The 18018-nt window shown below is 48.9% G+C and overlaps 1 protein-coding gene across 1 annotated transcript in view; it reads right to left on the bottom strand.

Moving 5' to 3' along the window:
* C1QTNF1 (C1q and TNF related 1) overlaps window positions 1–18018 on the bottom strand; it is a 112561-nt gene that overhangs the window by 44556 nt on the left and 49987 nt on the right. Inside the window, exon 3 of the mRNA XM_078653975.1 lies at window positions 14836–14972. Coding sequence (XP_078510101.1) covers window positions 14836–14972 — 137 coding nt within the window. The remainder of the gene's footprint in view (window positions 1–14835; window positions 14973–18018) is intronic.

Raw genomic sequence — 18018 nt, 5'->3', positions numbered from 1 at the left:
CTCAATGATCCTAGAAAACGCAGACAGATTCTGGGATACTTAGATAGGCATGGTATAACCGAAGCTCTCCTACAAGAGACACATCTTGCTCCAGGACACTCTCCGCAATTTGCGACCAGGTGGGCCTCAAATCGCACCTTTTCGCACTACTCCAATTATGCTAGAGGAGTGACAATTCTGGTAAAGAGGGGAGTTGCCTTCACACCCACAGGGGCAGACACTGATAAAGAAGGTAGATTTTGTCTGGTTTGGGGGCGATTACACACTCACGATGTTCTATTCGCTAACTTTTACGGACCCAATGTAGATAACCCCTCCTCCCTGCTGACATTATGGAGTAAGATCCACACACTAGCCATCACACATGTCGTCTGGGGTGGGGATTTTAATGTAGCGCTGCGGCCTATCTTAGACAGATCTCGCCCGCTCCCCTCACACTACTCTAATACACAACGTACGCTGTGTGATATAGTCAAAGATAATCACTTGACAGATGCATGGAGATACGTGCATCCCGCGCTTCGCGAAGGCACACATTACTCCACATTCCACTCCACTTGGGCACGGCTGGACTATGTCTTTATCACTGCGGGGGTAGCTCCCTGGCTGCGACATGCATCCCACTTGGCCCGCACATTCTCCGACCACTCATCAGTCCTCCTGGAACTGCAGATTCCTCTAGAAAGCTCCCCATACCTGTCTTGGCGCCTTAACCGGGCGCACCTCCGAGACGCGGCCTTCAAGGCCGAACTGGAACAAGATATACAGGATTTTTTTGACTGCAACATCTCATCCGTTGACAGCTTTGTAACTGTTTGGGAAGCCTTTAAGGTAACAGTTAGGGGTTGGTGCATAGCCAAAGGGGGTGGCATTTTAAAATCCCTGCGCACTGATTTGAGTAAACTAGAAACCGAACTGAGGGATCTGGAACGCTCTATTGAACGCGGACCGGACGATCTTGCAACTCATGAGCGCATGCGTAACAGACTTTCTGAATACACACAATCAGCTGACAGAGAGAGTAAATTTCTTGGCCGCCCTTACATGGCCCGAATATACGGGGAAGGCGACAGACCCGGGAAAGCACTAGCAAATGCGGTTAAACCCCCCAGATTTGCTAACTATGTCACCGAAATCCATGATGAGGCTGGTAATGTCCACAGAAATCTTCCGGATTTGATACGCATATTTAGGGACCACTACAAGTCACTGTACACCTCACACAGGACTGAACCCCTGGATCTTCCCACGTATTGTGATGGTGTTGCTCTAGCATGGTTGGCTACTGCTCAGCAGAAGTTTCTACATGCTGACCTCGAATTAGATGAAATCCACGAAGCTGTTTTGGGTATGCGGTCGGGCAAGGCCCCAGGCTCCGATGGCCTTCCTATTGATTTTTATAAGCTCTTCGCCCACATTCTAGCCCCCATTCTGAAGAAAGTATACTACACCGCGCTGGAAGAAGGTAGCCTGCCCCACATTATGAGAGAAGCTCTCATCACTTCCCTGCTTAAACCTGGTAAGCCCCCCTCCCATTGCGATTCCTATCGCCCGTTATCCCTTTTAAACTGCGACACCAAGATACTTGCCAAAGTATTCGCTACACGACTCAACCTCCTCATGGAACGCCTGGTCCTGCCGGACCAGGCCGGTTTTGTTCCCAACCGTGCTACCTCTCATAATCTGCGTACCCTTCATGTCGTGCTACAAGACCTCAACCCCAAGTGTGACGCCGCGGCGGTGTTCCTGGACGCTACCTAAGCTTTTGATTCCTTGGAATGGGATTATCTGCTTGGTACACTGCAACATATGGGGCAGCCCTTCAGTTTTTTTGACTGGGTGAGGTTGCTGTATCATCAGCCCTCAGCTACTGTGCTGCTCAATGGTTCTAGATCCACCCCGTTTCTTGTCCAGAGAGGCACCCGCCAGGGCTGCCCGCTATCCTCTTCGCCATTGCCATTGAGCCCCTAGCTGCAATGCTCCGACAAAAACATAACCACCGATCTCTTATCTATTGTGCTCGACCGCTCCTCATTTCGCTATACGCTGATGATCTTACACTTTATATCGAAAGACCCTGTGACAACTTAAACCCGGTTTTACGCTAAATAATTAAATTTGGGGGCATTGCCGGAGTGCAAATTAACTGGACTAAATCGGCAATTTTCCCACTTACGGATAACACACACCCTTTTCCACTCGATTTCCCGCTGGTGTGGGAGCAAGACGACTTGAAATACTTGGGTATTCATATTCACAGGGATAAGGAGGCACTTATGCGCGCCAATTACGGCACTACGCTTGATAAAATTACTGACAATGTCACTAAGTGGCTGCACCTCCCTCTTTCTATGGCTGGCCGCATTGCGTTGATTAAGATGAATATATTGCCAAAACTGTTATACCTTTTTGTGAACTTTCCGTATAATCCCGGTGCTTTCTTCTTTCGCTCCCTCAGGTCCCAGATCACGCGGTTGATTTGCGGTGGGAAGCAAGCACGCCTCAGTCTTGATACCCTTATGCTTCCGTTTCACTTGGGGGGGTTTGAAGTACCGAACTTTGAAAGATACTACGACTGTGCCCAGGCACTCTTTGCAGTATATTGGTATCATCCGCCACCATACATGGCACACCTGGCTGTTGAGGAGGGCTACATGGCTCCCATAGTTCCGACGGGCTATATTCACACCTCGGTGAGCCAGAGGAGTAGGGACCCTTCCACTGTTGACTGTGCGGTTCAGGCCTGGAATCGACTGGCCAAGGTCCTTGACAGTCCTTTTGTCTACTCACCTAACCTTCCCCTGATAAATGACCCAAGACTGCAGGTCACTTGTGAGGCAATATGTCACAAATTGCTTCGGAAACTGAACCTTTGCATCTGGGGGGACTTATACTTACAGGGTACTTTTCGAACTTCGGCACAGTTTTTTGGTGATATGTCCCCATCATGTATGGATACCTTTTTATATACCAGACTGAAGCAAAATGTCCGGGCCCTTACCCCAGCATTCCCCGCTGAACCAGACACGTTTACTCCGCTTCACGCCATAGTGCAACCTGAAACTCCAAAACACGTAATATCTACACTGTATAAACATGTACTGGCCGCACCTACTAACTCTCCCATTAGGTCCAGGACAGAATAGGATAGAGACCTCGATCTGCCACTAACGGATGAGTAATGGGAGATTAGTTGTACTCATACACTGGCGATCACAAGTAATAACAGGCTGCGGCTGCTACATTATAAATTCCTTCATCGTATATATATTATACGCCTGCCAGATTGAAAAAACTTCATTTGCCGAATCAGACTGCTGCCTTAGATGTGGCACCGCTGGTGCAGATTTTATACATCTAGCGTGGTCCTGCCCCCTGGTTGCTAGATATTGGGAACAGGTTTTCGCTGGCCTTGCCAGCATGCTGGGGGTAGCACTGACTCCATGCCCACTACAGGCACTGTTGGGCTTGACGCAGTCTATTGCCACTAGCCACAAAAGGTTTTTAGCCCTTAGCCTCTTGCTAGCCAAGCGTCTAATTGCCTGCCGCTGGGGCAGGGGCCCTGCCCCGAAATTTAAATGCTGGATTCACTCCCTGTCCACTTGGCAAGATAGTTTACATGACTATGCAGAACTCCTGCCCCCGAAATCACAGCCTAAAGACATATGGGCACCATCTCCTTAAGCAACGGGCTGATGAGGAAGACGGCCTAACAGGGGCGCCTTTATCCACTGCCAATGTGCCTCAATCACCGATTAGGTAACATTCTTCTTTGCATGCACTACACAATTGCTCGCGAGCGAGTTACAATTCACTTATCAGTTCCTTTGTACGATTGTCTGCAGGATTGGGATCCACTGGTGAGCTTCGGGTTGAGCACTACTCGAATGTGGTATTTGTTGGACTGTATTATGGTACGGTGGTATTTAGGATGCGGGGGTTCTTCTCTCTCAATTGAAGATTCAGACTTGCCTTTGCTTTGAATTTGTCACTTCGGACAGTTGACCAATATGCGATTCTACTATGTTGGGGGGGTGGGTTGTTGGAGGGAAATTTAATACACATCCTTATGACTAGCCGACCAGGGCTTTACACTGCATTGCATGGGAAGATGCTTAATTTTAATTTGTTTGCTCCACATACTATGTATATCAACTTGATTCAATTTCATTGATGTACCGTGCTTTAAAAAAAAAGGTTTAAAGGCATAAGCCTTCCTCCCCATTAGGATTCCTTCGTCCACAGTGCCAACATTATCAGTCCTACTATCTCTCTGAGAATGAAGCCAGGTCCTACTGACCAGTAACTCGTCCGGTAATCAATGAGTCCTTTGATGTTAACAGAGGATGCTCTGTACCCCTTCCTTCTGTTTGTGCTCCCATGTCAGCAATACATATCCCCGTTCTGGGGACTGCGGTCTGCATCTCTCTTAGCCTCTCTAAGCCCTGTGTTTCCAAAAATGAACCAACAGGCCTCCGTGTTATGTACCATACCCAGCACGCACATGCACCTAACCATGCAGGCCAATGGTGAGTTGAGTACACAGACACAGAACTTTATACGAGTGGCACCACCCCTGTTATATAGGTAAAAAGGCCTGTTCCCACTACTGATCACTATGAAGCATCAAACATGTATGCTGCCACCACTGTGCTCGTGTTGCTGAACTCCTGGTAAAGGCACTAGCCTTCTACCATTATGAGGGTATAACTCGGTGCACCTCTCCCAGTCCAACAAGGCCTTATTACCATGAGGCAGGTCAATGTCATGCCGCACATGCATGAGCCGTGTCCACCCTGGACTGAAAATCATTAGCAGGGATTCAGATATTCATGCAGCTGGGGTACTCAGGCAGGGGTGCATGTACGCCATAACGCAGGGAAATTTTCCATCCCAAAAGCTGCGCCCCACCGCCATTTATTCAAAAGTTTTGTGCATATAGGAATTTCTTATGTAATTCTTACAACGATAAAACAGAACTACAAGCCCCAGAATGCACAGTGGTGTTGGCTAGAATGCTAGGAGTGTTTGAAAGTGTCTCATAAAACATTGGGCCACTTGACAGTTTAGAGTGTGCAGCCCTTTGGACAGTTAATCTCAGTGTGGCATCAGATGCGTTAGATTATGTACTATAATACGCCAGTTTCTGATCTGGCAGTGGTACACTGAGCTGTAAATATCGACCTCCAGGTTATTTGCAACAAGTGCTTTTTAAAGCTTATTGACATTTATTTAGTTGTATTGATGGTTGAAATCCTCATTATAGTGCAAGGGGTAGCTAGCTGGAGCAAGAGGGAGAGTTGTCGTTCTAGTGGATTTGCCTGCATGTCATTTAAATGAAGTATAAAACCCTTGCAGGAATCACACTAATCTGGGTAATGTAGTCAGTGAACTCAACCCAAAGAGCATGAGGCCAAATATCTCAGATCTATAAGTGACTAGTTAGTCCAGTCCCGTTTTTCTCTTGATTTCTGGAACTTGTAGACTTGGTTTTATACAGGGTTAAATAAGAATACAAGTCCCAGAATTCTAAGAAAAAACTGGACAGGCATAACTAGTCTTGCATTGACCTGGGAAACTAGACAGTTATGTCAGAAACACCTTCCTGCAATCACTGTCAATCAAGCTCCTTGGGTTCTGGGCAGGCCTCACACACTGACAAACTGCTTTTCCCATTCGTCTGCAGTCCTCTGGTTAGTGGCCCTTCACTTGAGAACAGGAGGAGAGGCAGAGAAAGTGAATGTGATGTGTGCTGCAAACTCTCTGTATAGTTCTGCTGGGCCCACCCCCACCCTGGAGAGTCCCTCTGCTCACCCTAGCAGAATACAGATAACCGAGACATGGGGAGGAGGGGTTTGTTCATCTTGACCTGCTTCCTACGCCACGCTGATCAGTTTGAGCTCCCCCTTCATTTCTGTTAAGATGTTCTGCGTGTTTCGCAATCAGGGACTTTTGGTACCCTTATATCACCTCTCTGTAAAAAGAACGGGCGGGAGAACTTTCTCCTACATCGCAGCCAAAACCTGGAACGAGCTCCCGGTCAATATCAGACGCTCCCCAACCCTCCACACGTTCAGGAAGGACCTCAACACCTGGCTCTTCGACTGACCCCGAGCTTCCCCCCCTCACCCCCCTCCCCAGCTCCTTGAGACCCTCACGGGTGAGTGGCGCGCTCTATAAACCTCTGATTGATTGATTGATTGAACTGCCAATGCAAGCACAGAGGGCCAATTGTCCTTATCTTCCAAGTTGCATGTCTCCCTTTATTTTAAACAAACACTCAGGGCAGTCACAATGGGGCGCATCAGCGCTGCGTTTGCGCAAACATGCTCTTTAACAGACACTGTCTAGCCACTCCTAAATCGCACACCTGACAATAGTCCCGATTCAGGCCGAAGATTCCTGGCTTTTGAAGCCGAAAATGGTTTTAATTCAGCTCTCTTCTTCCTAAAGTTGCCTCTGTTTCAATATGTCAATAGGGAAAATGCAGTCTGACGAATGTTAGGTCGAATCTGGGCAGCTCATGTGCTGATCTGTGAGGCACGCAGTATTCAGGTATGGACTTGAAGTTCCACCCACTCTCCACTCATATTTTTCATTGGTGTGTGTCATTGTCCTTTGGGACCTCTGGCTTTTTATTGGTCAATAGCCTTAGTCAGACCCTCCAGGATTTCGCGATTTCGCGGTTTCCCGCGAAATCGGCACTTTTGTAAAAATGCTGCGATTTTTACAAAAGTGCCCGCGAAATCCAAGGAATCCGCCCCCTTCTATTGGCCCAGTGGCTCCTGCCATGGAGCCAATAGAAGGAGGGGTCCTCGGGTCCTCACAGCAGGCAGGCGAGAGGTGGAGTGCTTATTTAAACCCCTCCACCCCTCATCTGCCTTGCTGCGATGCTGCTTCCTCACCTGCTCACTGCTCACCTGCTGTGAGAACTGTGGCTGCTGAAGATAGGTCTCTTCATTTAGCTGCAGGCCCGCCGCGTGCCCCTGTGCGGCAGGCCTGGTGGCATGGTGGGCCCGCCGCACAGGGGCACGCGGCGGGCCCTGGGGGCATTAAAAAAAAAAGTGTTTGGCTGCTGGGCCCGCCACGTGCCCCTGTGCGGCGGGCCAGGTGGCATGGTGGGCCTGCCGCACAGGGGCACGCGGCAGGCCCTGAGGGCATTAAAAAAAATGTTTGGCTGCTGGGCCCGTCGCGTGCCCCTGTGCGGCGGGCCCAGTGGCATGGTGGACCCGCCGCACAGGGGCACGCGGCAGGCCCTGGGGGCATTAAAAAAAATAAGTGTTTGGCTGCTGGGCCCACCGCGTGCCCCTGTGCGGCGGGCCTGGTGGCATAGTGGGCCCGCCGCACAGGGGCATGCGGCAGGCCCTGTGGCATTAAAAAAAATGTGTTTGGCTGCTGGGCCCCCCGCGTGCCCCTGTACGGCGGGCCCGGTTGCATGGTGGGCCCACTGCACAGGGGCACACAGCGGGCCCTGGGGGGCATTTTTTTAAAGAAAATGTGTGGCTGCTGGGCCCGCCGCCTGCCCCTGTGCAGCAGACCCGGTGTCATGGTGGGCCCTGGGGGCACATGGGGGTGCTGTGTGGTTTTCAAAGAGGCGTAGTGGGGGGGGTGGCAGTGAGGTGGGACAGGTGCCATGGGAAGGGCTAGCCAAGCCTGCTGTAACTCTTTTTCCTTCCTTTTGTAGAGTCCCGGAGGGAAGAATCTGCTGGTTCAAGAACCGGAGCAGGACACAGGTAAGTTTTGTCCCCGCCACATGCCAGGTGTGCGTCGTTCCCAGGGGGGATTCTTTTGAGGCCAGCTGGTTATGCGGGCCCAGGGGGCACATGGGGGTGCTCTGTGGTTTTCAAAGAGGCGTAGTGGGGGAGGTGGCAGTGAGGTGGGACAGGTGCCATGGGAAGGGCTAGCCAAGCCTGATTGTGAAGAGGAGGAGTGGTGGGAGAGAGCGATGTCCAGTCCAGACTTAAACAGTCTTTTTATTATTTTAAACCAACATAAAGAGGCAAAACCAAGCATCCGCTGGATGAGTCAAGGGATAAAGTCAAAGGGTCCGGTTTTGGGGTCCTGGGGTGACGTGCAGCCAGCTTCGCTGTTCCAGGTCAAGGAGTCTCCCCGAGTATTCCTCCAGCCAAACCAAAGAGAGAGACAAAAACAAAAGAACAGATGCCACGGAGTTACTTCCGGGGTCCTGTAAATAGGTATGGAGAGGGGGTCGGGGAGTGAGGGATCACCGGGGACTTTCACCGTGTTTGTGCCTATACGTCCTCTTCCTCAATATCGGCTCGTGAAGGTGAAGGACACAGCGGTATTAAAACACAGTCCCGTGACCTCCCACAACGGCTTCTACCCGGTCCCTCCCCGTGAAAAGGCAAGTCTAAGGATACGATCGCGTACCTTGTCCAGCCACACTTCTCCTGAGGTGTGGCGGGGCGGATCATGGTGTCGGTGGCCTCCAGGCTTCTCGGTCCTCCGGACTCCAGGATCTTCTGACTCCTCCTCCTCTGTCTTCTTTGCCGGTTCTTCTCCTGCTTCCCCCGCCAAAACGCCAGTTTCTCCGCCGGTCGACAACGCGTTGTCCTTCTCCTTCTTCCTCTTGTCCACCTCACTTGTTCCTGATTGGTTCCAGGCCGCTGACACCAGATGGCATACGTCCGCCTCCTCTACTTCCAATTCGCCACTGACAGGTGAGGTCACAGGGTATACCTCCGCCCCCAGGGAAGCACAGGCTGAGTTAAAGGGGGCGGAAAGGAACATTCATTAAAGTCCTCCCCGCTGTCTTGTCCGGCCATGTCCCCGTGACACAGATGTAACTCTTTTTTCTTCTTTTTGTAGAGTCCCAGAGGGAAGAATCGTCTGGTTCAAGAGCCATTGGGACGTCTGGCAACTAATATATGCTTTCTGCTGCACAGAACGGGTACGTTTTGGTTTCTGTACACTTCCGGGGAGATGAATACCACATACGCTAAAGCGCAGAAGCTTGAGGTCGCCACCCATTTTTGTGAAGTCCTACTTGTGATGGGTGGGAGCGCTGTGCATAGTTTGGTGATGGGATTCTGCGTGATCATGTGGGTTTCATATTTGTAATTTTGTTTTTTGTATTTCTTGGGGGTGGTTTGGGGCTATCTTGGGATTTTCCTTAGACACCTGTTAAGCACTGTTGGCCCCCGCCCCCCAGTGTAAACGCCGGGCTTATGTGCTCCTACAATGTACACTTGTACAAATTTGTTTTGAGCGGTTAGATTTCGCTTTCTTCGCAGGTGGCTCATCCTACCCCTTCTTCCAGTTTTTGCCCAAATGTGATTTTTTATTTGCAGGCACTTTGGGGCACAGTTGTTTTTTGGGTGAATACACTTTTGCCTTATGTTTTTTATGTTTACCTCACACCCCCACTGCTCTCCACAGACAACTCAAAGTTGCCTAGCGGGACCACACAAGTGTGCCATTTCACTGCAAAGGACCTCTGCCTACCTGTATGTTAACGCGCCATGTATGCAACTTTGCCTCACAGTTACATGCATTTTTGATCACGTTTAACCTACGTTTTCTTAACTTTTCATCCAACAATTGCAATGTCCTTTTCCCCTTTGGAACACATCTAGTAACACCAAATATATTTGTAGGTGAGCTACGTGAGTGCCCCACAAGCCTGAGATCTTTTGGATTCCAAGGGAGCAATAAGCCACTACAACAAAAGCAGGATGGAGAAGTTTCTGCAGCCTGTGAAGACTGTGAAGCACCGATCACATCTACCTACCCATATAAATGAGGCAGATCGGGCTAAAGAGTACAGCACTGTGATGCATGCTGATGGTGGCGTGCTGTTTTGCAGTGTGTGCAATGTGGCGGTGGACCACATCCGGAAACACACAGTTGATATGCATGTGCGGTCCCAAAAACACTTGAAGCGCTGTTCAGATGATCCAGACCCTCACTCTTCGCCAAAGCATGCCCCTCAAATGACTGTGAACTCGCTGTTCACAAAGAGTACAGCTGCCGGTGCCTCAAACCAGGAAATTATAAGTGAGCGCTGAACATTCCGCTGAGCAAAACCGACCACCTTGTGGAGAAGTGTGGCTCACTGGTTAGAGGAGGCAGACCTGGAAGCAGAGGTCAGCCCGGGACCAGGGTTCAATTCCCAGCTCGGCGGGGTCTTGAGTCCTAAAATGTCCATGGACTCGACAATTCTCGCTCCGGTGCCTACTCGATTCACGGGTTCACACTCTGCGACTCTGGGCAATAGCTTGCTTAATCTCCACAACGGCCCCTCGCGGCGGGATGCCTGGCTTTCACCTTGCGGATACCCTGCCGGGGTTATCTCACAGGGGAATACCAGGACGGGTTCCCTAAGCAAGCGCTTAGAAACCGCTTGGTGATTTGCGCTATATAAATTCCTGTACATTTACATTTACATTTACATTTACCCTGTGTTGCGCAACTTTCTCCATGAGCGAGTACGAAATGGTGGAGCGATACCTGGAGTCATCAGCTTCAAGAACGTTATCTCCCAGAGAGATATATAGTAGCTAAGAACGAGCTGAAAGAACACTTGCAAGATCAGAAAATCAGTGTTATATTTGATGAAACACCTGATGTTGAAGGGCGTTGTGTATTTAATGTGTTATTTGCAGTGGTCTCTGCGCAGGGTGGATGTAAGATCCACACCCACCTAGCAGACACAGTGTTCCTCTCACAGTGCAACCATGGGACTGTAGAGCAAGCAGTTGTGAAGGTGATCACAGAGTACAGCATAGCCTTTCAGGACGTTATTTCCTTTAACACTGACAATGCGGCATACATGCTCAAGGCATACAACACTGTTTTGAGAAATCTGTACACAAACTCCATATATATCACCTGCTTGGCACACATAATGAACCTTATTGGAGAGTCATTTACGAAGCCTTTCGTGGAGCTAAATGCTTCCCTTCTGTACTTCTTGCGCATCTTTTACATGGCCGGTAGCAGAAAGAGAAGGTACCTGCACCATCTTGCTGAGAACCATGGGATGAAACCACGGATGGCACCTGACCCCTGCAGTACCCGGGGGAATTCTTGGTTTCCTGCTGTCCAGTACCATTGCAAGCATTTTGAGGCCTATGCTGGGTTTGTTGAGTCTGAGATGCAACTCAGCAAGTCTCCCCGAGATTCCCTTGAAAATCTGCAAAGGATTTTGAGCAGCAACCAAAGAAACTGCATTAAAGTGCAATTGGACATTTTGGCCGAAAAATGCCAAAACATTTTACATCTGATGGACTTATTCCAGAGTCAGACACCAGTGACAATGAAGGTGTATGATTATTTGGAGGACCTTCACATTGACTTAACAAACAATTCAGTTCTCACTCTGGAGTCACTAGAACCATTTTTACAGACCACTGCAGGGGCTAAATTAAGTCTGAAACAGAAAAAAAATTTAACAGCCCAGCTTAATGAAGCTTTTGAAAATTCTCTGGAAAAGGCGGGCAAATACATGGGTGGGGCCAACCAGGCATTGGGTTCTTGAAGCAAGTGTGCCTTTTCAATCCTGCACTACTCTGCATCCTGCCTAAGGACAAGAGTGCATATTCTGACATCCCTGGTTTCAGCGTAGTTCCCGTTCAGGAGCTTTGCCTCTACTTTGAACATGTAGGCCCAGAAGCAGTACAGGCATCTGTTTCTGGGGTGATTGACACTGACCTCTTTTGGCGTGGGGTGGCTGACTGCATTCCAGTCCTTTCACAGCTTGCAGCTGTGTACAAGGACTGTGCAACCAGTTCTGCAGATGCTGAAAGGAGCAACAGCATCTACAAAATTATTTTGTCAACCAGACGACAGTCCCTCTCAGAGCAATCCATCCGGGCATTATTGGTTTTGCATTATAATCAGCAGCACAATATTGGGCCAGATTTGGACTGCTCGGAAGAACTGCAAGATTAACACGACAAGCATACATGTTCCGTGGGCATTTATTCATGAACATGTTTATGTCCTAAATGTAGCCTTGAAGCCAAACAAAGTGTCTACATTGTAAGTAAACCAAATATACATAGCTTCATGTTGTTAAATAACTCAAAAACAAAGATAACTGTGTTTGACATAGCAAAAACTGCCAAATAAAATGCCGCTAAATTGCCGCTAAATTTCCATATTTGTGCTGCTAAATTTAAATATTTGTGTCGCTAAATTTGCTAATCCATGGCGCTATATCCTGGGGGGTCTGCTTAGTAGTCCCTCAGTAGTACCGCCTTATAATAATCCACATTTGTAAAGCGCACAATCACCCGTAAGGGTCTCTAGGCGCTGGGGGCCGTCAGGAAGATTAAGCAAGCTATTGCCCAGAGTCACATGGTGCTGAGCTAATCTGCCGCCGGTGCGGGGATCGAACCGTGACCCCCAGAAGTCGGAGTCAGTCGCCCTAGCCGCGGCGCCACACCTCTTCCTTGTCTCATTTTGTAACCTCCCATGAGGACACCCCTGTTACATGTATTGTTACTCGGCAGGCTTTAATTACAACCGCAAAGCACTATTTGGTTAAATGGTTTTCTCCTGCCTGCACACACGCTCTCCCCCATTTGCTTAATTTTTTTTTTTCATAGCATGGAAAGCTCTTACAGTGGCGGCTGTGTCTTTCGTTTATTTGCCAGTCTCAGAATGCTTGTGTCTGGTCCAGGGAGGACCTGACTTGGCATTTCGGGCTGGACTGTTCCCATGAGGCACAGTGCCAAGACTGATTCGCATATAGCTGGGTCCAAACTGGGGTGGTCTGGTGAGCAAAAGAACGATGGATTAAACCCATATCCTTGTGACTGGGGCTGAATGTTTGCATTGTCCAGCATTACGTCAATCAATTGTTTCTATAGCATATGTCGCACTAAGTGGAAAGGGTATGCCCAGATGTCGGCCCTGTGCTCACTGCGCCACTGGAATCAAGCTAGCCTGGCTGATGAGGGGGTGATGCCCCAAAACCGGTCCCAGGATGCCTGTGTCCGGTCCAGGGAGGGCCTAGCTTGGCAGTTTGGGCTGGACTGTTCCCATAAGAAACAGGGTCAGACTGATTTGCATATGCCTGGATCCAAACTGGGGTGGCGTGGTAAGCAAAAGAATGGTGGATTAAATCCAGACCTTTGTGACTGGGGGTGAATGTTTGCATTATCCAGCATTCCGTCCATCAATTGTTTCTTTTGCATTTGGTTTATTAGTGGCACCAATTACGGCCACATGTTAACTTTTTTTTTAAGTGCCCCATGCAGCACTTTCACTTTAAAGGCGGCCGCACCCCTTTCCTTAGACACAGCCTGTCTAAGAAAAATTACGCGGCCTACACATGGGCGATTTTACAAACAAGCATTTGCAATGCAGTAGGTGTCACATTTACGAGGGTTTCGTAAACGCGAGACCTATTGCATTTCAAATGCTTTTTTAGGTTGAGACTGGGCAGTGCATGCGTTGCTTTACGAGGCATGCTGTAATTCAGTTATGGACTTAAAGCTCCACCTACTCCCCGCCAATACTTTTTATTGACTTGTGTCATTGTCCTTTGTAAATGTTGGCTTTTGATTTGTTGTTTGGCTTGTTAGTCTCTCCTTAGTACCTCCCTGTCTTCTGTTGTTAGCTCCTATTAGGACTGGCTCTTTTACATGTGTCCTAACTCGGGAGCTTTCATCAGAGGTTTGGAAAACTATTTCCTTAATTGATATAGACAGGACTTCTGAGACGCCGGCAATGGGGGCTGCTTCTATGTATTAGCCGTGCGCCATGTGCACTTTCAGTGTGGCTGCCTCACCCTCTCCCATAGAACTACCGGGACGGCGGCAATGGCGGATACTTCTATATAGTAGGAGCGCGGCATGCGTGATTTCACTGTGGCTGCCTCCCCCAACACTCAAAGGACGCCGGCAATGGCAGCTGCTTCTATCTTTTACCACTGTGGCAATGCAATAGGTCTGCAATTTGTGAGAGTTCCAGCTACTGGCACTGTTAATGACAATGCTTTTTATGTATGTGTTGGTTTTTAAAACATAAATAAAAGGCATTGTTATGTAATATGCCAATAGCTTAAACTCTCGCAAACGTGAGACCTACTGCATTGCAAATGCTTGTTTTTTAATCTCCCAATTTGCTGCTCTAGTATGTTTGCATGTGTGTAAATGTGTGTATACATCCCAAACCTGCTTTCGTAATCTATTCTTGATGATGCACATACCTCAGTTGGCACTAGGTGGCGACCTTTGCAGGAGCTGACTCGAACTGTGTCTATTTTGAGTAAGATGCGCTCCCACAAAACCAGGGTTGGGCCCTGTATGATCTTTGTGTCCCGGGCCACACAAAAGCTTCTGACTCACCTGCAAGCACCCAGTTCTAAAAGTCCACTGTAGGCTGTTTCCTCTAGCCGAAGGAAACAGGTGAACCTTAAACTAAAGTCGGACCCCAAGTCCTTTCATCCATTCTGTTTTGGTGGTTTAGGCAGTGTTTTCATCCCGGTGGGACTTTTTTCTAGTTTCCAAGGAAAGGAATGAGGTATTCGAACTCCACATAAACTTTCCATGCTTATGTTAGCCAGTCATTAGTATTAATTAGAAATAAATATACATTGTGTTACTTACCTTTCTCCTAAACAATCTTTTCTTTGATTCAGAGTCTTGATTGGTGCTTTATATTGCATTCTGCACCCCTCTCCCTGCCTCCCGCAGGGTTACAATCTAAGACTGGGTGCAGCCGCCAGCCGAGTCAAGGCTGCTTCCTTTCGCCTCTCTCTGGGGTCCCGCGCCAGGTGCGAGCCTGGGAGCCCGTCTGGCCTCCACTGTCACCCCGCAATCCTCCCATCATTCCTCAGACCAAGAGTGCTGGACAGTGACGTACCTTTGAGGATGGTGATGTTAATCTGGGGCACTGCCTGGTACATGGCGGTGTGAACCGGGGGGTCGCAGCATCGCACACACTGCGGAGGAGGCGGGGAGTCTGTTTTTGGCGTCGCCATGACGGGCTCTTGGTCCATTCTGCAACAACAACAACTCTATTAATAACAACTACAATGACAACAATAAGAAACACAGCGATAATAAAGACAGTAACAACGATCACATTAACGGAGTTTATATAGTGCTAGCTGCCACGTCTTGCACCTCCAAGCACTATAGTATAAACGCTGCATAGATGTCAGTAACGACACCCAAGAAAGGTAACATTCCCAGCTTTCTGTTTGTGCGCGTTGTTTAGTGTTAATTCCGTGTCGCCATTCATGTACACCTAAGCTTTTAATCTCTGAACCTGCCTCAGAAGGTCAAACCCTGCACCGGGGACATACGTGGTATGTTAATTGCAGTCAGCACTGCTGACGTGCCCAGGTTCGGGCTCTCTAACCGCACGCGCAGCGGCCGGGCGTGTCCGAGCAGGCTCACCCGGCACTGGCAGCAGCTGCAGCAGGGAGTCCGTGATTGAGACACTGGCACGCGCCCAGCAATACACAACCAAACAACTCAAAGACTGCAGGGGATATGATGATGGTCCCGGAGAGGCGGGGCTTTGGGAAAGACTGGAGGGGCTGGGAGTCAGCCACATCAGGATACTACACCCATAGTCTGCCCAACCATGGGCATCCGCAGAAATGTTTCCAGGGGGGGGCAACATTTTAACTTCATCACCATCCTCCGACATGATTGAGCACAAGTATTAAATACATTAAAAAAAATCTAATAAGACAAAGAGCTTAAATAAACAAAGAAACCTATAGGGGGAAGAGAAAAATCTTGAGAGGCGCCACAGCAGACGACCTGGCAACTACAATAAAACAGAGGGAAAAACAAACAAGCATTTACAATGCAATGGTTTTGCCTTTGTTAAAGTTAGAGCTATTGGCATTGCTCTTGACATTATTTTTATTTATGTGTTTTTTTAAAACATAAATAAATGGCATTGTCATTTACAATGCAACTAGCTTTATCTCTCGCAAATGACACACACAAACACCCACAGAGAGCCCCCCCACACACACACAGAGCCCCCCCACACACACAGAGCCCCCCACACACACACCCACACAGAGCCCCCCACACACACAGCCACACAAAGCCCCCCCACACACACACCCACACGGAGCCCTCCACACACACCCACACAGAGCCCCCCCACACACTGCGACCCCCCCCACACACTGCAAGCCCTACACACTGCGACCCCCATTTCAATAGATGTGTGATGCTTACCTGGTACTAAATTGGTCCATGCATGGCTGAAAGGTTGAAATGGTGTAGGAGGCAAGGGGACAAATGTGAGCATGGAGAGAAAGGAGTATAAGTTTGAGATTAGTGACTGGGTGAAAATAAAATCAGGAAGGACACAGGGTGGTCTTTCCAAATTAGATGGTCTATTTCAGGTAGAAAATGTCAGTAGGTTCTTTGTGTTCTTGAGGGGGGGATAGGTCCAACCGGCACCATAATCGGACGTTTATTGTTTATACCCATTCACAACAGGTAACTAGGCAGGATGGTCGTCTCAGAGCCCAATCAGCAGTGAAGCAACAAGGTCCCTAAACCTCCGTAGAAGCATGTGAAACACTGAGGGGCCCTCCTCACCACACACAGGGCTGAATCTGCACTCTGAATCTGCACTCTGCACTCTGAATCTGCACTCTGCACTCTGAATCTGCACTCTGCACTCTGCACTCTGAATCTGCACTCTGCACTCTGCACTCTGCCCTCTGCATCTGCACTCTGCACTCTGCATCTGCACTCTGCACTCTGCATCTGCACTCTGCACTCTGCACTCTGCATCTGCACTCTGCATCTGCACTCTGCATCTGCACTCTGCACTCTGCATCTGCACTCTGCATCTGCACTCTGCATCTGCACTCTGCACTCTGCACTCTGCATCTGCACTCTGCACTCTGAATCTGCACTCTGAATCTTGAATCTGCACTCTGAATCTTGAATCTGCACTCTGAATCTTGAATCTGCACTCTGCATCTGCACTCTGAATCTTGAATCTGCACTCTGAATCTTGAATCTGCACTCTGAATCTGCACTCTGCACTCTGAATCTGCACTCTGCACTCTGAATCTGCACTCTGAATCTGCACTCTGCACTCTGAATCTGCACTCTGAATCTTGAATCTGCACTCTGAATCTGCACTCTGCACTCTGAACTCTGAATCTCCACTCTGCACTCTGAATCTGCACTCTGCACTCTGAACTCTGAATCTCCACTCTGCACTCTGAATCTGCACTCTGAATCTCCACTCTGCACTCTGAATCTGCACTCTGAATCTCCACTCTGCACTCTGAATCTGCACTCTGAATCTCCACTCTGCACTCTGAATCTGCACTCTGAATCTGCACTCTGCACTCTGAATCTGCACTCTGAATCTCCACTCTGCACTCTGAATCTGCACTCTGAATCTCCACTCTGCACTCTGAATCTGCACTCTGCATCTGCACTCTGCATCTGCACTCTGAATCTTGAATCTGCACTCTGAATCTTGAATCTGCACTCTGCACTCTGCATCTGCACTCTGAATCTTGAATCTGCACTCTGAATCTTGAATCTGCACTCTGAATCTGCACTCTGCACTCTGAATCTGCACTCTGCACTCTGAATCTGCACTCTGAATCTGCACTCTGAATCTGCACTCTGAATCTGCACTCTGAATCTGCACTCTGAATCTGCACTCTGAATCTTGAATCTGCACTCTGAATCTGCACTCTGCACTCTGCATCTGCACTCTGCACTCTGCATCTGCACTCTGCACTCTGCACTCTGCATCTGCACTCTGAATCTTGAATCTGCACTCTGAATCTTGAATCTGCACTCTGAATCTTGAATCTGCACTCTGAATCTGCACTCTGAATCTGCACTCTGAATCTGCACTCTGAATCTGCACTCTGAATCTGCACTCTGCACTCTGAATCTGCACTCTGAATCTGCACTCTGAATCTGCACTCTGCACTCTGAATCTCCACTCTGCACTCTGAATCTGCACTCTGAATCTCCACTCTGCACTCTGCACTCTGCATCTGCACTCTGCACTCTGAATCTGCACTCTGAATCT

The sequence above is a fragment of the Lissotriton helveticus genome, chromosome 7, assembly GCF_964261635.1.
Source record: "Lissotriton helveticus chromosome 7, aLisHel1.1, whole genome shotgun sequence".
Classification (NCBI taxonomy): domain Eukaryota; kingdom Metazoa; phylum Chordata; class Amphibia; order Caudata; family Salamandridae; genus Lissotriton; species Lissotriton helveticus.
Note: the sequence above shows the minus strand (reverse complement) of the source record. Positions and strands in the feature narration are given on the sequence as shown.